The sequence below is a fragment of the Schistocerca nitens genome, chromosome 2, assembly GCF_023898315.1.
Source record: "Schistocerca nitens isolate TAMUIC-IGC-003100 chromosome 2, iqSchNite1.1, whole genome shotgun sequence".
In the NCBI taxonomy this organism is placed as follows: domain Eukaryota; kingdom Metazoa; phylum Arthropoda; class Insecta; order Orthoptera; family Acrididae; genus Schistocerca; species Schistocerca nitens.
The window spans coordinates 416,844,381-416,862,631 of NC_064615.1; the positions used below are offsets into that span (position 1 = coordinate 416,844,381).

Consider the following 18,251-nt stretch of genomic DNA (forward strand, 5'->3'; position numbering starts at 1 on the left):
TTGTATGTCGTTTTGACAAGTTACATACTACTGCCTACCACCTGCAGAGCAATGGCCTTGTGGAGTGTTGGCACTGCACTCTTAAGGCAGCACTTATATGTCACAACATTTCCTGGCTGGAGGTGCTACCATGGATCCTTCTGAGAATACATGCCACACATAAAGAGGATCTACAAGCATTGCTTGAGACATCCTCTATGGTGATCCGCTCATTCTTCCTGCCGAGTTTGTCATGGACTCTTACTTCCTGAACAATGTCGAGCTCTCAGTTCTAGCTGAGTGAGTTCATGAACATTTTTGCACATTCATACTCCTCCACCAAAACCACATTTAATACCATGAGTCACCATTCACAAAGAGCTCTCCCTCAGTGATAATGTTATGCCTTGTGATGACTTTGGCTCTGCATCTCTCCAGCCCACCATACTCAGGCCCTCACAAGGTCCTCAACTGGGGACAGAACACATTAGACATACTACTAAATGGCAAACACCAAACAGTATCAGTGAATAGGCTAAAGCAAGTCTGGTCATTTGCTAATAACCTATACATGCCTGTTTCTACAGATTCACCAGCCACAGTCAATGACATCTCTCTCTCCAGCAAGGCATCTCTATGAGACACAGCTCATGAAGTGTGCTTTGAATTTGCCCCTCTGTGTGATACACCCCCCCCCCCCCCCCGCCCCCATCTCTACTTCTTCACCCCCACCTGATACAATGTTTACCACCGACATCACAGACATTAACCTTGACAACTTCGCCATTAAGATCTGAGATGGCACTGTCTTCATTTTCATTGTCTCTCTGCCAATGCAACATGAAGCCTCAACAACTCACATACAGCTACTGAACTACTTCAAGCTCGGTCCAAATGCTGAGCAGGACCACAGCAGCCTAAATCTATTGTTGTCTCTTTCCACCCACAGCTCATGAATCTCACTCCATTTGATGAACTTCCTCACTCTCATGCAGGACCTCAGCCTCATTCACCTACACGGCTTCAAGATTTTGTCACAGATAGCATCTTACATTCAGTTATTCAGTTCCTCCTCCATGCTCCGCACTATCTAGGGAAGTGTTCCCTATAAGTTTTATCTTGCAGACTCTTAGTTCTATGTTCATTGCCAACTTCACATTGTGTGGGTATCTCACATTTGTTCAGTGTGTGTTCTTGCAGTTAGTGAATAAATTGTGCACAATGTATCTTGTGTTGGTGATTTCTATTCCTTCATTATACAACAAAGGACAGAAAGTACCACAATATGACTGAAATTTGGAAGATCTGAACATTAGATATCTATTATTTCATAAGTTAACAACTTTTAAACATTTCAAATATTTTCTTGGAAATTGAGGGATGTCTGCTATCAGATGATTGGTAACAATAACTCCCCTGTTGCTTCTTAGCTCACAATTCTTTCACTGCTGCTTGACAGGTTATAACTTTAATTATCTTTTTCTTTTAATTACCATATCTTTCAGTAACACTAATTACGTTATTGCAATCAGGCATAACTGCAAACAACTGAGCTATAATTTCCAATAAGATTTTGCATAAATAACAATTTTATATATTCCAAATCAAACAATTTAAAATCCAGGACAGAATATTGATAAGAACTCGGTGGCCTAGGACTGTGGTCATGTGTGTGCCAGTTGTGTTTGTGTGAATGTGTGTGTTGTCTACTCCAGAAGAAGGTCTTTTGGTGAAAGCAGTTTTTCTGTTTTGCCTGTTTGCAACACAATTTTACATATTTCTGTGCTTATGGTATATTATGGGAGCACCTGCTTAGTGGTTCTGCTAGTTTGTATCTAATTTGTATTTAGTGGGATGTATATGCCAAATAAGACTTCATAGAAGTAGGAAACATTGTTATTTGATATGTCAAAGCCATCTTGAAATTTTATATCGAAAATTTATGTGCAGTATTTCATGTTTTCCATTGTCATGAGAATAAATGTATTTTGGTGCTGATTTGTTATACTTTTTGTAATATTTGCTATCATGATTAATCAATACAGAAACAAAAATTTAACTTTGAAAGTCATAGGTTCAAAATCATTCAGCTTAAAATCCTTTGGTAATGAAAATGTATTATTGATCATAACAGGGGACAGTTTTTGACATTTTATTTTCCAAGTACATAAAAAATATGTTTCAAGTATGGAAGGTTTAAACAGTTGGGCATACTTTCAACATCATCACAGTAAATTTACTCCCTTATTAAGTTTGTTGCCAACATTCAGCTGCAGTTTGAAAACAACAGTTACATTCCTAAATATAATACGGTACTAAAAGGATGAATAATTTATCCTGTCCAACAGTGTGTGAGATCTGATGCCCTCATTTTAGCAGACTTGTTGTTGTGATTGTTTGTAAAGAAGTACATTTGCATAGGTGTAGTCTTTGCCCAAAACAACAGCATGAAGCCTTTTGTCACAGAAGAAATATATAGCTACCACAACAGACAAAAGGCAGATGTATTCCAAGGCACAGGTTAACAAAAATTGAGAACTGTCTGAATTCTTGTAAAATCTGCAATAAATTGCCACAGTTTGCTCAGTTCTTGACATTAAAAGATCTCGAAGTAAGATATATAACTGGTTGGCAGGTACTTATTTTACTCTATAAAAGAATTCTGTGAACTAAACAATGCCAATAATTTTTCAAGATAATAACTATAGTTCAAGCTTCCTATGGCTATTAATGGTTACTGGTTGGTAAGACAATGACTATATCCACTATTGTAATAAGCTCCATGTAAATAAATATGTATTAATTTATTAACTGTATTTAAAATTAATTAGTGTGTTTAGTAGCTTTGCGTATTAACTGTGTTTCCTAATTGTGTTACTGATTTTCAACGTGCAGCAATGATGGAGCTTTCATCATTTAATATTATCAATGGCTAATTAAGATTGTTGATGTGAAGTGTGTAATGAGAAGAAAAAATGCTGTGATCATCAGATCACGACAATGGTAATTTTTTTATACATTAATTTTTATTGTTACATAATGATACAGTCTTCTTATTTAATTCCTCTTCAACAACAAAATGACTATAATTGCATTTATCAATGCATAAAACCATGGGAGTCTGTGAATTCCAGTTGTTCCACTTCTGTTCATATTGCAGAAATCCAGATTGCATTTTTCAGCTATGTCAGCATATTTTGCTTTCACAGTATCCCATGAACAAAGGCCTACTTGACAACCTTCAATGTCTGCCACATTTTCGGCTACATAGAACATTACACGATATGTATCTCCTTCAGTACACCTGCAAAAAAGAGCAGTGTCAAGTGATTTACTTTCGCATGCTAATCTGTGAAATACATATACCATAAACATATATAATAAAATAGGACAGTAATAGACAGCTAAAAACATACCCAGAAGGAAAGTTTATGAGAAAGTTATTAGCAAATGCTTTAGCAATTTTATGAAGTTAAACTATGCTACACCCCAAATGAATTTTGTACAACTGTATTACATTCCTAAATGAAAATTATGGAATGTGGAAGCTACAGAACCAAGTAGCTACTCAAAAGGTTCTGTGATCTGATGCTGAAGGAAATATATGAATAATATTCTTTATGTGAGTGTTATGCTTTGTGTGATTATCACTGCATTGCTTCCCTCCCCAATTCCAATAATCTAACAGGTTTACTATAATGTTTGACTAGTGTATAAATATTTACTCTCTGGACAAGATATATGCTTTATTTTAACTGTTTTATGGAAAGCTGTGACTTCTTATTATACAAAGCAAATTCAAACAGTTTTGTGAGTCAATGGCCAGGCATGAATAGATAATGCAGCATCAAAACAACGTCTGGTCAGGGCAGTCCTCATAACCTTACCCTACTGCTGACTAGGGCAACCATGTCTGTAACAAACCAAACCCACAGTCTACCTCCTACCATCAGTATGATTTCCATACCTGCCCCTGCTTATTACAGTGATGTAAGGGGTTTACAGCAACCAGCAATGGAAGTGGAACCTTTGCCACTGCCTAAGCACTTCTGGCAACCCCCCATCCCACCATCACCTGTGACCCCCATTATGAATTGCACATAACAGCAGTGAGCAATCTGTGAAACAGAGAGGTGTCACTTGAGGCTGATCCATTTCCAGTCCCCTACACCTCTGCCCCACAGGAAATCTATCTCAAGCAGCAGAATTGAGTATATGATTGGTCAGTGCAAATAACTGCACCACTTGTTCCATATAATGGAGATGCCACAGAATCCTCTAGTGGGGATCACAGCATCCCTCCCTCCCTCCCTCCCTCCCTCCCTCTCTCTCTCTCTCTCTCTCTCTCTCTCTCTCTCTCTCTCTCTCTCTCCCTCTCTCTGTCTCCACCTCTCCTTTTCTCAGTGATCCACACACAGACCTGGCCACTTGCAGTCCCCTGTGCTTATTAAAGCAGGAATGGTCCTGTAACTGATAATTTTCAGGATTAATTACAAAGCTGCAGTATTGATAAAGACTCTGAGCTACTGCAGTTAGCAAATAGGCCTAGATGTAAATTTTTGAGACTCGCAGATGGAGCAAGACAAGTGTACATCTACATCTACACAGATACTCTGCAAGCCACTGTACAGTGCATGGTGGAGGGTACACTGTACTATTACTTGTTATTTTCACTCACGTTCCACTCGCAAACAGAGCGAGGGTAAAATGACTGTCTGTATGCCTCCATATGAGCTGTAATTTCTCATATCTTATCTTCATGGTTCTCACACGCAGTGTATGTTGGCAGCAATAGAATCGTTCAGCAGTCACCTTCAAATGCCGGTTCTCTAAATTTTCTCAATAATGTTTCTCGAAAAGAACGTCGCCTTCCCTCCAGCGATTCCTATTTGAATACTGAAGCATCTGCATAACACTTATATGTTGCTCGAAACTTCCTTCAGTCTGACTTGGTATGGATCCCAAACACTCAACCAGTGCTCAAGAATAGGTTGCACCAGCATCCTACATGCAGCTTTCTTTACAGGTGAACCTTTCTTTTCTAAAATCCTCCCAATAAACCAAAGTTAATCATTCACCTTCCTGACCACAATTCTTACATGCTTGTTCCACCTCATATAGCTTTGCAATATTAGGTCCAGATATTTAAATGACTTGACTGAGTCAAGCAGGACACTAGTAAAACCATACCCAAACATTACAGGATTGATATTCCTACTCATCCACATTAACTTACATTTTTCTATATTTAGGGCTAGCTGCCATTCATCACACCAATGGAACATTTTGCTTAAGTTTTCTTGTATCTTCCTACAGTCACTCAACTTTGACCCCTATCATACACCACAGCATCATCAGTACAGAGGGTGTGCTCTCTGGTGAAGTTATGTGGTAAGATAAATGTGAATGGTCACATATTGCCATTTGCCTATTATCACTTGAAGCCTGCTGACCATGCCATTTCATGCAGTGTGTGACTGTTGCTTGTTTTACAGTTTTCTCTCTTTTGATATTCACTCTGGACTGATCTTGTATGCTTACAATGAGCTTGGTGTGTTTTGGAGTTAGATCTAGTCAGGTGCTCGCTATATGAACTGAAGTCATTACCAATCACACAGAACATCCATTTGCTCCGCAGGTTACTACATCAAAGTGTGTTGAGTAATACTGAACTGCTGCTACCTGCAATTGTTTGGATGGTAAACATTTGTTAATTCAGATAACTTCTTGAATATTCTGACTCTGCCACTTCACACATACGTCTAGGATACCTTGCCCTGCCTAGTGCCAACAGTTTTAGCTGCTGAATGAACTGGCAGTGATAGTTATTGAGCATAATTACTATTAAAAACAGTCTTGATCACAATTTATTTAACAAGGTGACCGGTTTCAACCACTACTGTGGTCATCTTCAGACCATTGAGTAGGAACCTCTTTCCTTGAAGAATTCTTCTTCAAGGAAAGAGGTTCCTACTCAATGGTCTGAAGATGACCACAGTAGTGGTTGAAACCGATCACCTTGTTAAATAAATTGTGATCAAGACTGTTTTTAATAGTAATTATTTATAACACATTGATCACTGTTGTGCCCATAATGTATTCAAAAGTTATTGAGCGCTCAAAAAGTTAATTTCAATTGATGTGGCTTGAAAACATGAAGATTTTACTTAATCATACCACACCGAAAAACCTGGTAATGCAAAAAAGTTTGAACTAATTCAGTATAATGGGTAGAGCTCCCCCCCCCCCCTCCCCCATGAACCATGGACCTTGCTGTTGGTGGGGAGGCTTGCATGCCTCAGTGATACAGATAGCCGTACCGTAGGTGCAACCACAACAGATGGGTATCTGTTGAGAGGCCAGACAAATGCGTGGTTCCTGAAGAGGGGCAGCAGCCTTTTCAGTAGTTGCAGGGGCAACAGTCTGGATGATTGACTGATCTGGCCTTGTAACACTAACCAAAATGGCCTTGCTGTCCTGGTACTACGAACGGCTGAAAGCAAGGGGAAACTACAGCCGTAATTTTTCCCGAGGACATGCAGCTTTACTGTATGGTTAAATGATGATGGCGTCCTCTTGGGTAAAATATTCCGGAGGTAAAATAGTCCCCCATTTGGATCTCTGGGTGGGGACTACTCAACAGGACGTCGTTATCAGGAGAAAGAAAACTTGCATTCTACGGATCGGAGCGTTGAATGTCAGATCCCTTAATTGGGCAGGTAGGTTAGAAAATTTAAAAAGGAAAATGGATAGGTTAAAGTTAGATATAGTGGGAATTAGTGAAGTTTGGTGGCAGGAGGAAGAAGACGAATACAGGATTATAAATACAAAATCAAATAGGGGTAATGCATGAGTAGGTTTAATAATGAATAAAAAAATAGGAGTGTGGGTAAGCTACTACAAACAGCATAGTGAACACATTATTGTGGCCAAGATAGACACGAAGTCCATGCCTACTACAGTAGTACAAGTTTATATGCTAACTAGCTCTGCAGATGATGAAGATATTGGTGAAATGTATGATGAGATAAAAGAAATTATTCAGGTTGTGAAGGACGACGAAAAATAATAGTCATAGGTGACTGGAATTCGAGAGTAGGAAAAGGGAGAGAAGGAAACATAGTAGGTGAATATGGATTGGGGCTAAGAAATGAAAGAGGAAGCCGTCTGGTAGAATTTTGCACACAGCATAACTTAATCATAGCTAACACTTGGTTTAAGAACCATAAAAGAAGGTTGTATACATGGAAGAATCCTGGAGATACTAAAAGGTATCAGATAGATTATATAATGGTAAGACAGAGATTCAGGAACCAGGTTTTAAATTGTAGGACATTTCCAGGGGCAGATGTGGACTCTGACCACTAACTATAGGTTATGAACTGTAGATTAAAACTGAAGAAATTACAAAAAAGTTGTAATTTAAGGAGATGGGACCTGGATAAACTGACTAAACCAGAGGCTGTACAGAGTTTCAGGGACAGCATAAGGGAATGATTGACAAGAATGTGGGAAAGAAATACAGTAGAAGAAGAATGGGTAGCTCTGAGGGATGAAGTAGTGAAGGTAGCAGAGGATAAAGTAGGTATAAAGACAAGGGCTAGTAGAACTCCTTGGGTAACAGAAGAAATATTGAATGTAATTGATGAAAGGAAAAAATATAAAAATGTGGTAAATTAAGCAGGCAAAAAGGAATACAAACGTCTCAAAAATGAGATTGACAGGAAGCGCAAAATGGCTAAGCAGGGATGGCTAGAGGACAAATGTAACAATGTAGAGGCATATATCGCTAGGGGTAAGATAGATACTGCCTGCAGGAAAATTAAAGAGACCTTTGGAGAAAAGAGAACCACTTGTATGAATATCAAGAGCTCAGATAGAAACCCAGTTCTAAGCAAAGAAGGGAAAGCAGAAAGGTGAAAGGATTATATAGAGGGTCTATACAAGGGCGATGTACTTGAGGACAATATTATAGAAATGGATGAGGATGTAGATGAAGATGAACTGGGAGATATGATACTGCGTGAAGAGTTTGACAGAGCATTGAAAGACCTGAGTCCAAACAAGGCCCCGGGAGTAGACAACATTCCATCAGAACTACTGACGGCCTTGGGAGAGCCAGTCATGACAATATTCTACCATCTGGTGAGCAAGATGTATGAGACAGGTGAAATATCCTCAGACTTCAAGAAGAATATAATAATTCCAATCCCAAAGAAAGCAGGTGTTGACAGATGTGAAAATTACCGAACTATCAGTTTAATAAGTCACAGCTGCAAAATACTAACGTGAATTCTTTACAGACGAATGGAAAAACTAGTAGAAGCCAACCTCGGGGAAGATCAGTTTGGATTCCGTAGAAATATTGGAACATGTGAGGCAATACTGACCTTATGACTTATTTTAGAAGAAAGATTAAGGAAAGGCAAACCTACGTTTCTAGCACTTGTAGACTTAGAGAAAGCTTTTGGCAATGTTGACTGGAATACTCTCTTTCAAATTCTAAAGGTGGCAGGGGTAAAATACAGGGAGCGAAAGGCTATTTACAATTTGTACAGAAACCAGATGGCAGTTATAAGAGTCGAGGGACATGAAAGGGAAGCAGTGGTTGGGAAGGGAGTGAGACAGGGTTGTAGCCTTTCCCCGATGTTATTCAATCTTTATATTGAGCAAGCAGTGAAGGAAACAAAAGAAAAATTCAGAGTAGGTATTAAAATCCATGGAGAAGTAATAAAAACTTTGAGGTTTGCCGATGACATTGTAATTCTGACAGAGACAGCAAAGGGTTTGGAAGAGCAGTTGAATGGAATGGATAGTGTCTTTAAAGGAGGATATAAGATGAACATCAACAAAAGCAAAACGAGGATAATGGAATGTAGTCGAATTAAGTCGGGTGATGCTGAGGGAATTAGATTCGGAAATGACACTCTTAAAGTAGTAAAGGAGTTTTGCTATTTGGGGACCAAAATAACTGATGATGGTCGAAGTAGAGAGGATATAAAATGTAGACTGGCAATGGCAAGGAAATCGTTTCTGAAGAAGAGAAATTTGTTAACATCGAATATAGATTTAAGTGTCAGGAAGTCATTTCTGAAAGTATTTGTATGGAGTGTAGCCATGTATGGATATGAAACATGGATGATAAATAGTTTGGACAAGAAGAGAATAGAAGCTTTCGAAATGTGGTGCTACAGAAGAATGCTGAAGATTATATGGGTAGATCACATAATTAATGAGGAGGTATTGAATAGGATTGAGGAAAAGAGAAGTTTGTGGCACAACTTGACTAGAAGAAGGGATTGGTTGGTAGGACATGTTCTGAGGGATCGAGGGATCACCAATTTAGTATTGGAGGGCAGCGTGGAGTGTAAAAATAGTAGAGGGAGACCAAGAGATGAATACACTAAGCAGATTCAAAAGGATGTAGGTTGCAGTAGGTACTGGGAGATGAAGAAGCTTGCACAGGATAGAGTAGCATGGAGAGCTGCATCAAACCAGTCTCAGGACTGAAGATCATAACAACAACAACAACAACAACGGGTAGAGCTATGTAAAATTTGCATATGCTATCATTATTAAATGCTTTGAAAGTGTAAAGAATTTTTATTCTAGTGCTTACTGGGTATAGTGTGTCATGTTTTTGGTCGATTTCAATGTGCAATAAAAGGCGAAATAAGTGTATTTCAGCAAAATTTTTTAATAATTAACACATTTCAGCAAAATTAGCGCCAAAATATCTGAAGATACAGGTGTTCTAAATATATTCGTGATTGTATATGAGATAACCACATAAAGATGACAAAAAGAGCAAAAATTATGACTGCAAACAAAAACTTGTTGTGTGACTATAGTGTGCTAGACACAACATTCTGATAACCTCTCCAACACACATATTTATGGCCTATTGTGTTACCATGGAATAGATAGAACATGTCTCTGCCATATTTTACCTAGCTGAAAAACGAACACTAAACCAAGGATGTTTTGTTTACACCTGGATGGAATAATGAAAAAAATAAAAGTGAGGCAAGAAAAAAGCATCAAATTTGAGATACATAGTAGAATATTTATTTATTTTTTATTTATTTATTTTCTGTCCATATAACAAAAAGTTTTCGGACATTGTCAGGAAAATTTAGATTACATTACATTACTTGATGCTAACAAAACTTTTGAACAGTATGTTTCTTGCTCTGTTGCATGTGAAGGTATAATACTGTAGATTTTTTTAGTTTGATACTTACAATTTTTTGCTTCAATTTTATTTACATCATTCCCTGTCCAGATATAAATATAGCATTCTTGCACTAACACAGAAATGTTGATCAGGAAAGTGGGAAGCATATGTCGGTCGATTGAATTTTTGGAATAGCTGTTCCTTTATTTTATAGTTATTGAACAAGATTTTCTAAAATATGAGTAAAGCTACATTTTTTTTTGTAAAAAATTTTCACCAGATAGATATGGTATTATTGGAAAATAACACATTGGAAAACAATCTAAATTCTAATTTTAAAATGCTAAATTTTCAAAGTTTATTTGCTGATTTCATGTAACTCCAATGAGGATAGGCATTCATACATCAAGTAAAATGAGTAATTACTGTGACTGTTTTATAGGTGACAGAGTGCATATAAAATGCTGAAAGAATTTTAGTACTTACTTCAGAAAAACTGCAGCAATGTTAGTTGCAAATGATCCAATCTTAGAAGTTCTCCATTTCCGTTTTTGTGTTGTGTTATAGCCATCGTGTGTTAGAGGTTCACTGTCTTTGGCTATACCCATACGTGATTGCATCATGTGCAACATACTTGAATGTGAGAAGTAAAACACCCCTTTAGCACTAGTTTTATTAGACTCAAGATTTCTGAAACAAAATTCCTGGTTAGTAGTTTATACATTGGCAAAAATACTTACACTATTTAACATTCGGAATGGTTTAAAACAAAAAATTCTTACAGCATTCATACTTTTCTGTTTCTTATACTACCTTCAACAATCAGTAACAAAAATACCTAACAATAATGTACTAAATATTGATATAAAAAACTATTCCTAAAACTCCACAATGAATATTTTTTCTGTACATAACATTCAGGAGATGTGTAGTAAATAACATAAGCAGAACGAACAGTGATTCTTTTTATTTGAGAAAATAAAAAATACCTAACAATAATGTACTAAATATTGATATAAAAAGCTATTCCTAAAATTCCACAATGAATATTTTTTCTGTACATAACATTCAGGAGATGTGTAGTAAATAACATCAGCAGAACGTACAGTGATTCTTTTTATTTGAGAAGGAGGGGGAAGCAGTAACAGAGATAGGCAGATGACAACGAAAAAAAAATTTTCAGACAGAAACAAAGGAATATATTAAAGGGAACAGAGTAAAATGTAAAGAAAAAAATAACAGTGGAGAGACTATTTATTTTATCATTTCATTGGTGAGCATAGTCCTTCACATTATTGTTTTTATTCTGAGAATGGATCTCCACTCTCATAAAAACTTTTGAAACATGGCAAACAGAGGGCATGTTCAGCTCATATATGTAGCTAATGGGACAGAAAACATAGCTGTAATTTAATTTCAATATTGCACATCAATAGCCTGTATTACATTCAAAGAACTTAAGAGTAGAATACTGTTACATCAAAATATGCATGTTCCATTGTATAATGGAAATTATAATCCACAACTAATGTGGAAACTACATATGATGCTCTAGTCTGTACTGTGTTTCAAATGAAGAATGTTGATTGCATACCAGAAGACTAAATTACTGCCATTGTTACTGTTGTATCATAAGGCTTTGACTAAATTCAAAATAAACACAAACAACTTACTGAAAATGATCCATGAGATCTTTAAGAGTAGTGCAACCCAGTTCAACATTTATATCATGGCCATATCCACTTTTGTAGTAGTACTTGAGGTCTTCCTTGTATTCCATAACCTTAATAAAAATTTGACCATTAGTGGACAATTCATATTTTCATGATGTACTTAACTTGGGATGTATTTACACTTAAATACACTGCAAATAATATCACGGTATCACATAATAATTTTTGAACTGTCAGCAGAATTTCCCGAAAATTACTGAATATGAGACAAGCTGGTAATTCTTTACTCTTGTTTCATTTCCTTTTTGTGAAGTGCCTTACCACCAGCATGTTTAAGTCCCTCTCGAAAAGTGCCACTGTAAAAGAACCAATTACTTTTAGGAAAAACCTTAGCAGTATGGCATCTTGGATAATATGCCAGAATCCCATCTCATGAACAAAAGCAGAAAATAATTTTTGAAGCTGAGGATTGTATGTTGGGAGTAGCTGCTACATCATCTAGGTGTTATTCATCATAGACTCCCACAGAATTCTGTATTGGACCCTTAAATGTTTTTTACTTATGCAGCTAGGAATCATAATGAGTGCTATGTCACTATGTTTACAGATGACAACTCCAAAATCTGTCAACCATAGCCATGGACAACATTTTATCAAACACTTTTAACTGTTTTATGTTTAAATTCCTTTCTGCCTACCCAAGCAAGATAAGTTGCACGAAATTTTGATCAAGTTACAAAAAACTCAGAGGAATATTCTGATGTTTGATGATCAAGAGTTACAGAGAGCTGAGAGCACGAAGTTCCTGATCCTTCATGTAAACAGCAAACTTAACTGGAAAAATCACATACTTTTAATTGTGAAAATGTTGAGCTTAGATGCTTTTGCACAGCTTATTTTGCTAATGTGCACTCATCATGTCATACAGAATTAATGACTCATGTGGATGCAGCACAATGTATAAAATCATATGATGGCAACAGGATGCAGTATGTGACTACAGGGTCTGGATGTTGACCTGAAACCGAGGCCATTAAGAGAGGTGTACCTCAAGGATCTGTATTTGGTCCACTTTTGTTCACTCTTTTTATAAACAATATTGAAGTAAGTGAGAAGGAACAAAAAAGTACTGTTGGCTGGTGACATAAGTAAATGTATAAAAAATTAAGGAAATGGAAAGGAACTTATTTATGTCAACAAACAATACAGAGCACTGAGTCAAACAGAATGACTTAATTATAAATCTTTATATTTTTTTTAAAAAAAAGGCAATGTTTATATGTCCATGAATAGAAAAAAGATAGATCACATACATAGCTGAAACAAGACTGGAAAAGGTATCACTATAAATATTTTGGGAACTATATTAGACAATACGCTCCAATAGGGATAATATACAGACAATGTACACTGATCAGCCACAACATTATGACCACCGACCTATTATAGACATAAAACCATCCAAGCGATAGCAGCATCGTTTGGTTGGGCAACCACCTCTCATTACAGATGTTCGACATTTTAGGCAGGGCAGACAGGTAAAATAGGACAGGCAGTGAACTGTGGTGGAATTAACATCAGACTTGAATGCTGGGCAGAGTACAAGTGTGTCTGAACACACAGTACACCAAATACTCCTAATGATGGGCCTCTGCAGCTGATGACCCACATCTCTGCCAAAGTTAACACTACAGTTTTGGCAATTATGACTGCAATAGGCACATGACCATTGGCACTGGATGTTGGTACAGTGAGAGAGCATTGTATGCTTTGATGAACCCTGGTACCTTCTTCACCATACTGATGGAAGGGCACAAATCAATCATCCTCCAGGGGAACAGCTCCTTGGTACCTGTACTGTGGGATGGATATAAGCTGGTGGCAGCTCCATTATACTTTGGGGAACATTCATATGGGCGATCAAGATTCCAGTGGAGCTCGTGTAAGGCACCATGATTACCAAGGAGTGTAGCAAACTGGTTGCAGTCAATGTATACCTCTTCATGACGATCATGTTTACCGATGGCAATGGCATTTTTCAAGAAGATAATGCGCCATGTTACAAGGCCTAGAATGTGATGGAGTGGTGTGAGGAATGCAGTGGTGAGTTCTAATTGATGTGATGACCCCCCACCCTACTGCTCCCCCCCCCCCACCCAACTCGAACATGGCTTCAGAGCTTATCGTCCACCCCCCCCCCCCCCCTCCCGCAGAATATATGGGAATTAGGTGACTTCTGTGTGCAGATGTGGTGCCAACTCACTCAAGCGACCTACCAAGGCCTCATTGCTTCCATGCCATGATGCATTGCCACTGTTATCTACACAAAATCATAATGTTCTAGCTGATCAGTGTGTGTATTCCTTTACAAAGGAAATCCCAAATCCTTGTACCACTGAAAATATAAATGTAATAAGTGTCAGTGGTGTTGAGAAACAGCTGAAATAGTTAAAAATGAACAAAGCTCCAGGACCTGATGAAAATCCTGACAGTTTCTATAATGAATCTGGGGCTGAGTTAGATACATTGGACCAAAAACTGTGCTCGATATTTGGAAGAAAGCACAGGACACACCAGTCTGTAACAAGGGTAGTTAAAGTGGTCCACAAAACTGCCACACAGTATCCTTGACTCTGATTATTTGTAGAATCTTAGAACATATTCTGAGTTCAAACATAATGAAATATCTCAAACAAAATGATCTGCTCTATGCCAACCAGTGTAGATTCTGAAAATATGAATCATTTAAAACCAAACGCACATTCTTATTACAGACATTCAATTCAATTTATTGCTCATAACATGTAATTTTACATGCATGTGCTTTTTCAACTAAGTATAAAGTTTTTATAATTACAGTTTTTTTAGTTTACATTATTTCTTATTACATTTTAATTCATTATAAATTCTGGTTATAAGGGCATTTTTGAATAAGCCACTGCTTGACTCGCTTTTTAAAAATATCCCCTGTCAATATCTTAACTTCATTTCATAATAAGTTATTAAAAACAGCTCCTTTGACATAGAGGCTTTTCACTGTTGAAGTTAATCTTCTGTTAAGCATATGAAAATCTCTTCTATTCCTTGTTTCATAGTTGTGAATATCCATATTTCTTTTTGTGATCTTAGGGTTTTCTTTCACTAGCATTATAGTTTCTAGTATATACATGGCATTAACTGTGAGAATATTGTGTCTAATGAATATGGGTTTGCAAGAAGTTCCTGATTTACTTTTGCTAGGATCCTCAAGGCTCGCTTCTGCAGTATGAAAACTCTTTTCACATTAGTTTGGCATGTCCCACCCCACAGTACTATTCCATAAGATAAGAAAGGATGCACTAATGCATAAGATATGGTAATAATTTTCTGGACTGGGTGTTATATTTTTACAGACATAATCAGCTTACTGCTTCCATAAAAGTCGATCATCTATGGACAATCCCAAGAATTTACATCCTGTACAGGTTTTTGGTAGAATTTCATCAGTCACAGTATTTTGTCTTTTATTTATTATTTATTTATTTATTTTCGAGTTCCGTGGGTCCTTGACGCGAATGTATCGCTAGGATGTAGAACGTGTCAGGATATTACACCAATAGCCACATGTAGATGATCATGAAACAACCAACTTAACATATACAGGGTGTTACAAAAAGGTATGGTCAAACTTTCAGGAAACATTCCTCACAACAAAGAAAGAAAATATTTTATGTGGACATGTGTCCAGAAATGCTTACTTTCCATGTTAGAGCTCATTTTATTATTTCTCTTCAAATCACATTAAACATGGAAAGGAAACACACAGCAACAGAATGTACCAGCGGACTTCAAACACTTTGTTACAGGAAATGTTCAAAATGTCCTCCCTTAGCGAGATACATGCATCCAGCCTCTGTTGCATGGAATCCCTGATGCGCTGATGAAGCCCTGGAGAATCGTGTAATGGCGTATTGCATCACAGCCGTCCACAATACGAGCCGAAGAGTCTCTACATTTGGTACCGGGGTTGCGTAGACAAGAGCTTTCAAATGCCCCCATAAATGAAAGTCAAGAGGGTTGAGGTCAGGAGAGCATGGAGGCCATGGAATTGGTCCACCTCTACCAATCCATCGGTCACCGAATCTGTTGTTGAGAAGCGTACAAACACTTCGACTGAAATGTGCAGGAGCTCCATTGTGCATGAACCACATGTTGTGTCATACTTGTAAAGGCACATGTTCTAGCAGCACAGGTAGAGTATCCTGTATGAAATCGTGATAACATGCTCCATTGAGCGTAGGTGGAAGAACATACTCGCAAAACTAAAATGAGCTCTAACATGGAAATTAAGCGTTTCCGGACACATGTCCACATAACATCTTTTCTTTATTTGTGTGTGAGGAATGTTTCCTGAAAGTTTGGCTGTACCTTTTTGTAACACCCTATATAAGCAGATGCATGAAAAAGGACATCCACATGTCAAATAATTACACACAAAAATTCAGATAACAGCACAGATAATAGTACAGTAATGACATAGATGATTACATAAACAAATTTAAAGTAATTCATCTAAAAATATTCTGCCAACAAGTGATATGCTAATCTACATAATCAGTTCTATTAGAAATGCATAAAATTAAACACAAATTCAAGAAGTATTACACATTATCAAAGAATTCCTGTAAAGAATAGAAAGAATTATACAAAAGATAAAGTTTTAGTTCTGTTTTGAATTTAGTAAGATCCACAATCACTGATTTGATACGGCAGGGAAGTTTATTGAACACTTTTATACTTGAATAATGATCTCCTTTCTGTACCGTGCTGATATTTTTAAAGTCTTTGTGAAGATCATGTTTTCGTCTTGTATTGTGAGCATGGTACACACTATTCATTTTGTAAATTGCATAATTTTTGTTCACGAAGCACAATAGTGACAAGATGTATTGACAAGGGATGGTGAGGATCCACAGCTGTTTGAATAAATTACTGCAAGAAGATCTAGGATGCATTCTACTCATAATCCTGATAACTCTCTTCTGTGCAACAAAGACTTTATTTGCTTGTGGTTGATTTCCCCAGAAGATGATGCCATATGTCATAAATGAATGGAAATAACCAACATATGCAGTTTTGATTGTTTCCATGTCACAAACAGATGCAATTGAGCGAATGGCAAATGATGTTGAATTCAGTCTTTTACATAGGTCAGTCATGTGGATAGACCAGTTTAGTTTGTTATCAATATGTAAACCCAGAAATGCTTTTGACAGATCACAAGAGATTCCAACTGGTGACATTTTCTTGTTTATTGATTCAAGGAGTTGAATGACAAATGAGAAGATGGCTTGTTCAGTTGAAACACCCTTTTGGAATCCAAACTGATTTTTATTATGGATGTTATATTTATTAAGGTGAGCCATGACTCTATTGTACATAAGTTTCTCAAGGATTTTTGAAAGACTTGTTAACAATGAAATTGGGCGGTAGTTGGAATCCTCTGCTTTATCACTTTGAAGAGTGGTTTAACAACTGCAAATTTTAGTCGATTAGGGACAGTACCTTGTTTTAGAGATTCCTTAAATATGTGACACAGAACTTTAAGAATATATTTGTGGCAATGTTTCAGTACTTTGATAGATATATTGCCCACACCAGTGGAATTTTTGTTTTTCATTTGGCATATCATCTTCTCAATCTCATCTGCTGTGATGTAGGATATATACATCAGGCTAATTTTTCTCTGCTGCTGTCAGAAAATGATTGTTGAAGATATTGGCAACTATTTCCCCTTCATCTACCATGCTTCCATTGTGACACACTTGGATACTGTCTGTATCCTATGAAACTTTTCGTGTCTCCCTTTTTACCACCTTCCAGATTGTTCTTATTTTATTATTTGATCTGTCAGTTTCAGATTTGATAAACACACTCTTGGATTTTTTAAATAACATTCTTTAGGATGTTACAGTACAATCGGTAGTGTTTCCTATCCTGAGGTTTATCAGAATTTCTGAGTGAAACATAAAGCATTCTCGTTTTCTGCATGAAGTTTTTATTCCCTTAGTGAGCCACTGTCTCCTACAATCGTTCTGGTTTGTACTTTTTGAAATTTTCTTAGGAATTACAGCTTCAAAAATGGTAACAAATTCATTTCGGAAAAGGTTGAATTTATCATTTATATTTTTAGCCTGATATACTGCCTCACAATCTAACTGCTCCAAATGCCTACTGAAGGTTTCCAGATTCTCACTGTTGATGAACCTGTATGGCCTGATAGAACTGCTCTTGTTAGCAGGGCTTACATAATGTATTTCCAACAGCTGCCCATCATGGTCTGAGAGACCATTTAAGATTTTTTTTACAAATATATTTTCGATTCTATTATTATCTACAAAAATATATCTAAAAAGAAAGATGATGAGACTTACCAAACAAGT

The 18,251-nt window shown here is 37.0% G+C and overlaps 1 protein-coding gene across 2 annotated transcripts in view; it reads right to left on the reverse strand.

Moving 5' to 3' along the window:
• Positions 1–2,993: 2,993 nt before the first annotated feature.
• Positions 2,994–18,251, reverse strand: part of LOC126234428 (multiple inositol polyphosphate phosphatase 1) — a 298,738-nt gene continuing 283,480 nt past the window's right edge. For both annotated transcript variants that reach the window (XM_049943121.1, XM_049943122.1), the window contains exons 8-10: positions 11,830–11,939; positions 10,643–10,846; positions 2,994–3,283 (exon numbers count right to left, since the gene is read on the reverse strand). In XM_049943121.1, the coding sequence (XP_049799078.1) occupies positions 3,037–3,283; positions 10,643–10,846; positions 11,830–11,939 (561 nt within the window). In that variant the 3' untranslated portion in view covers positions 2,994–3,036. The remainder of the gene's footprint in view (positions 3,284–10,642; positions 10,847–11,829; positions 11,940–18,251) is intronic.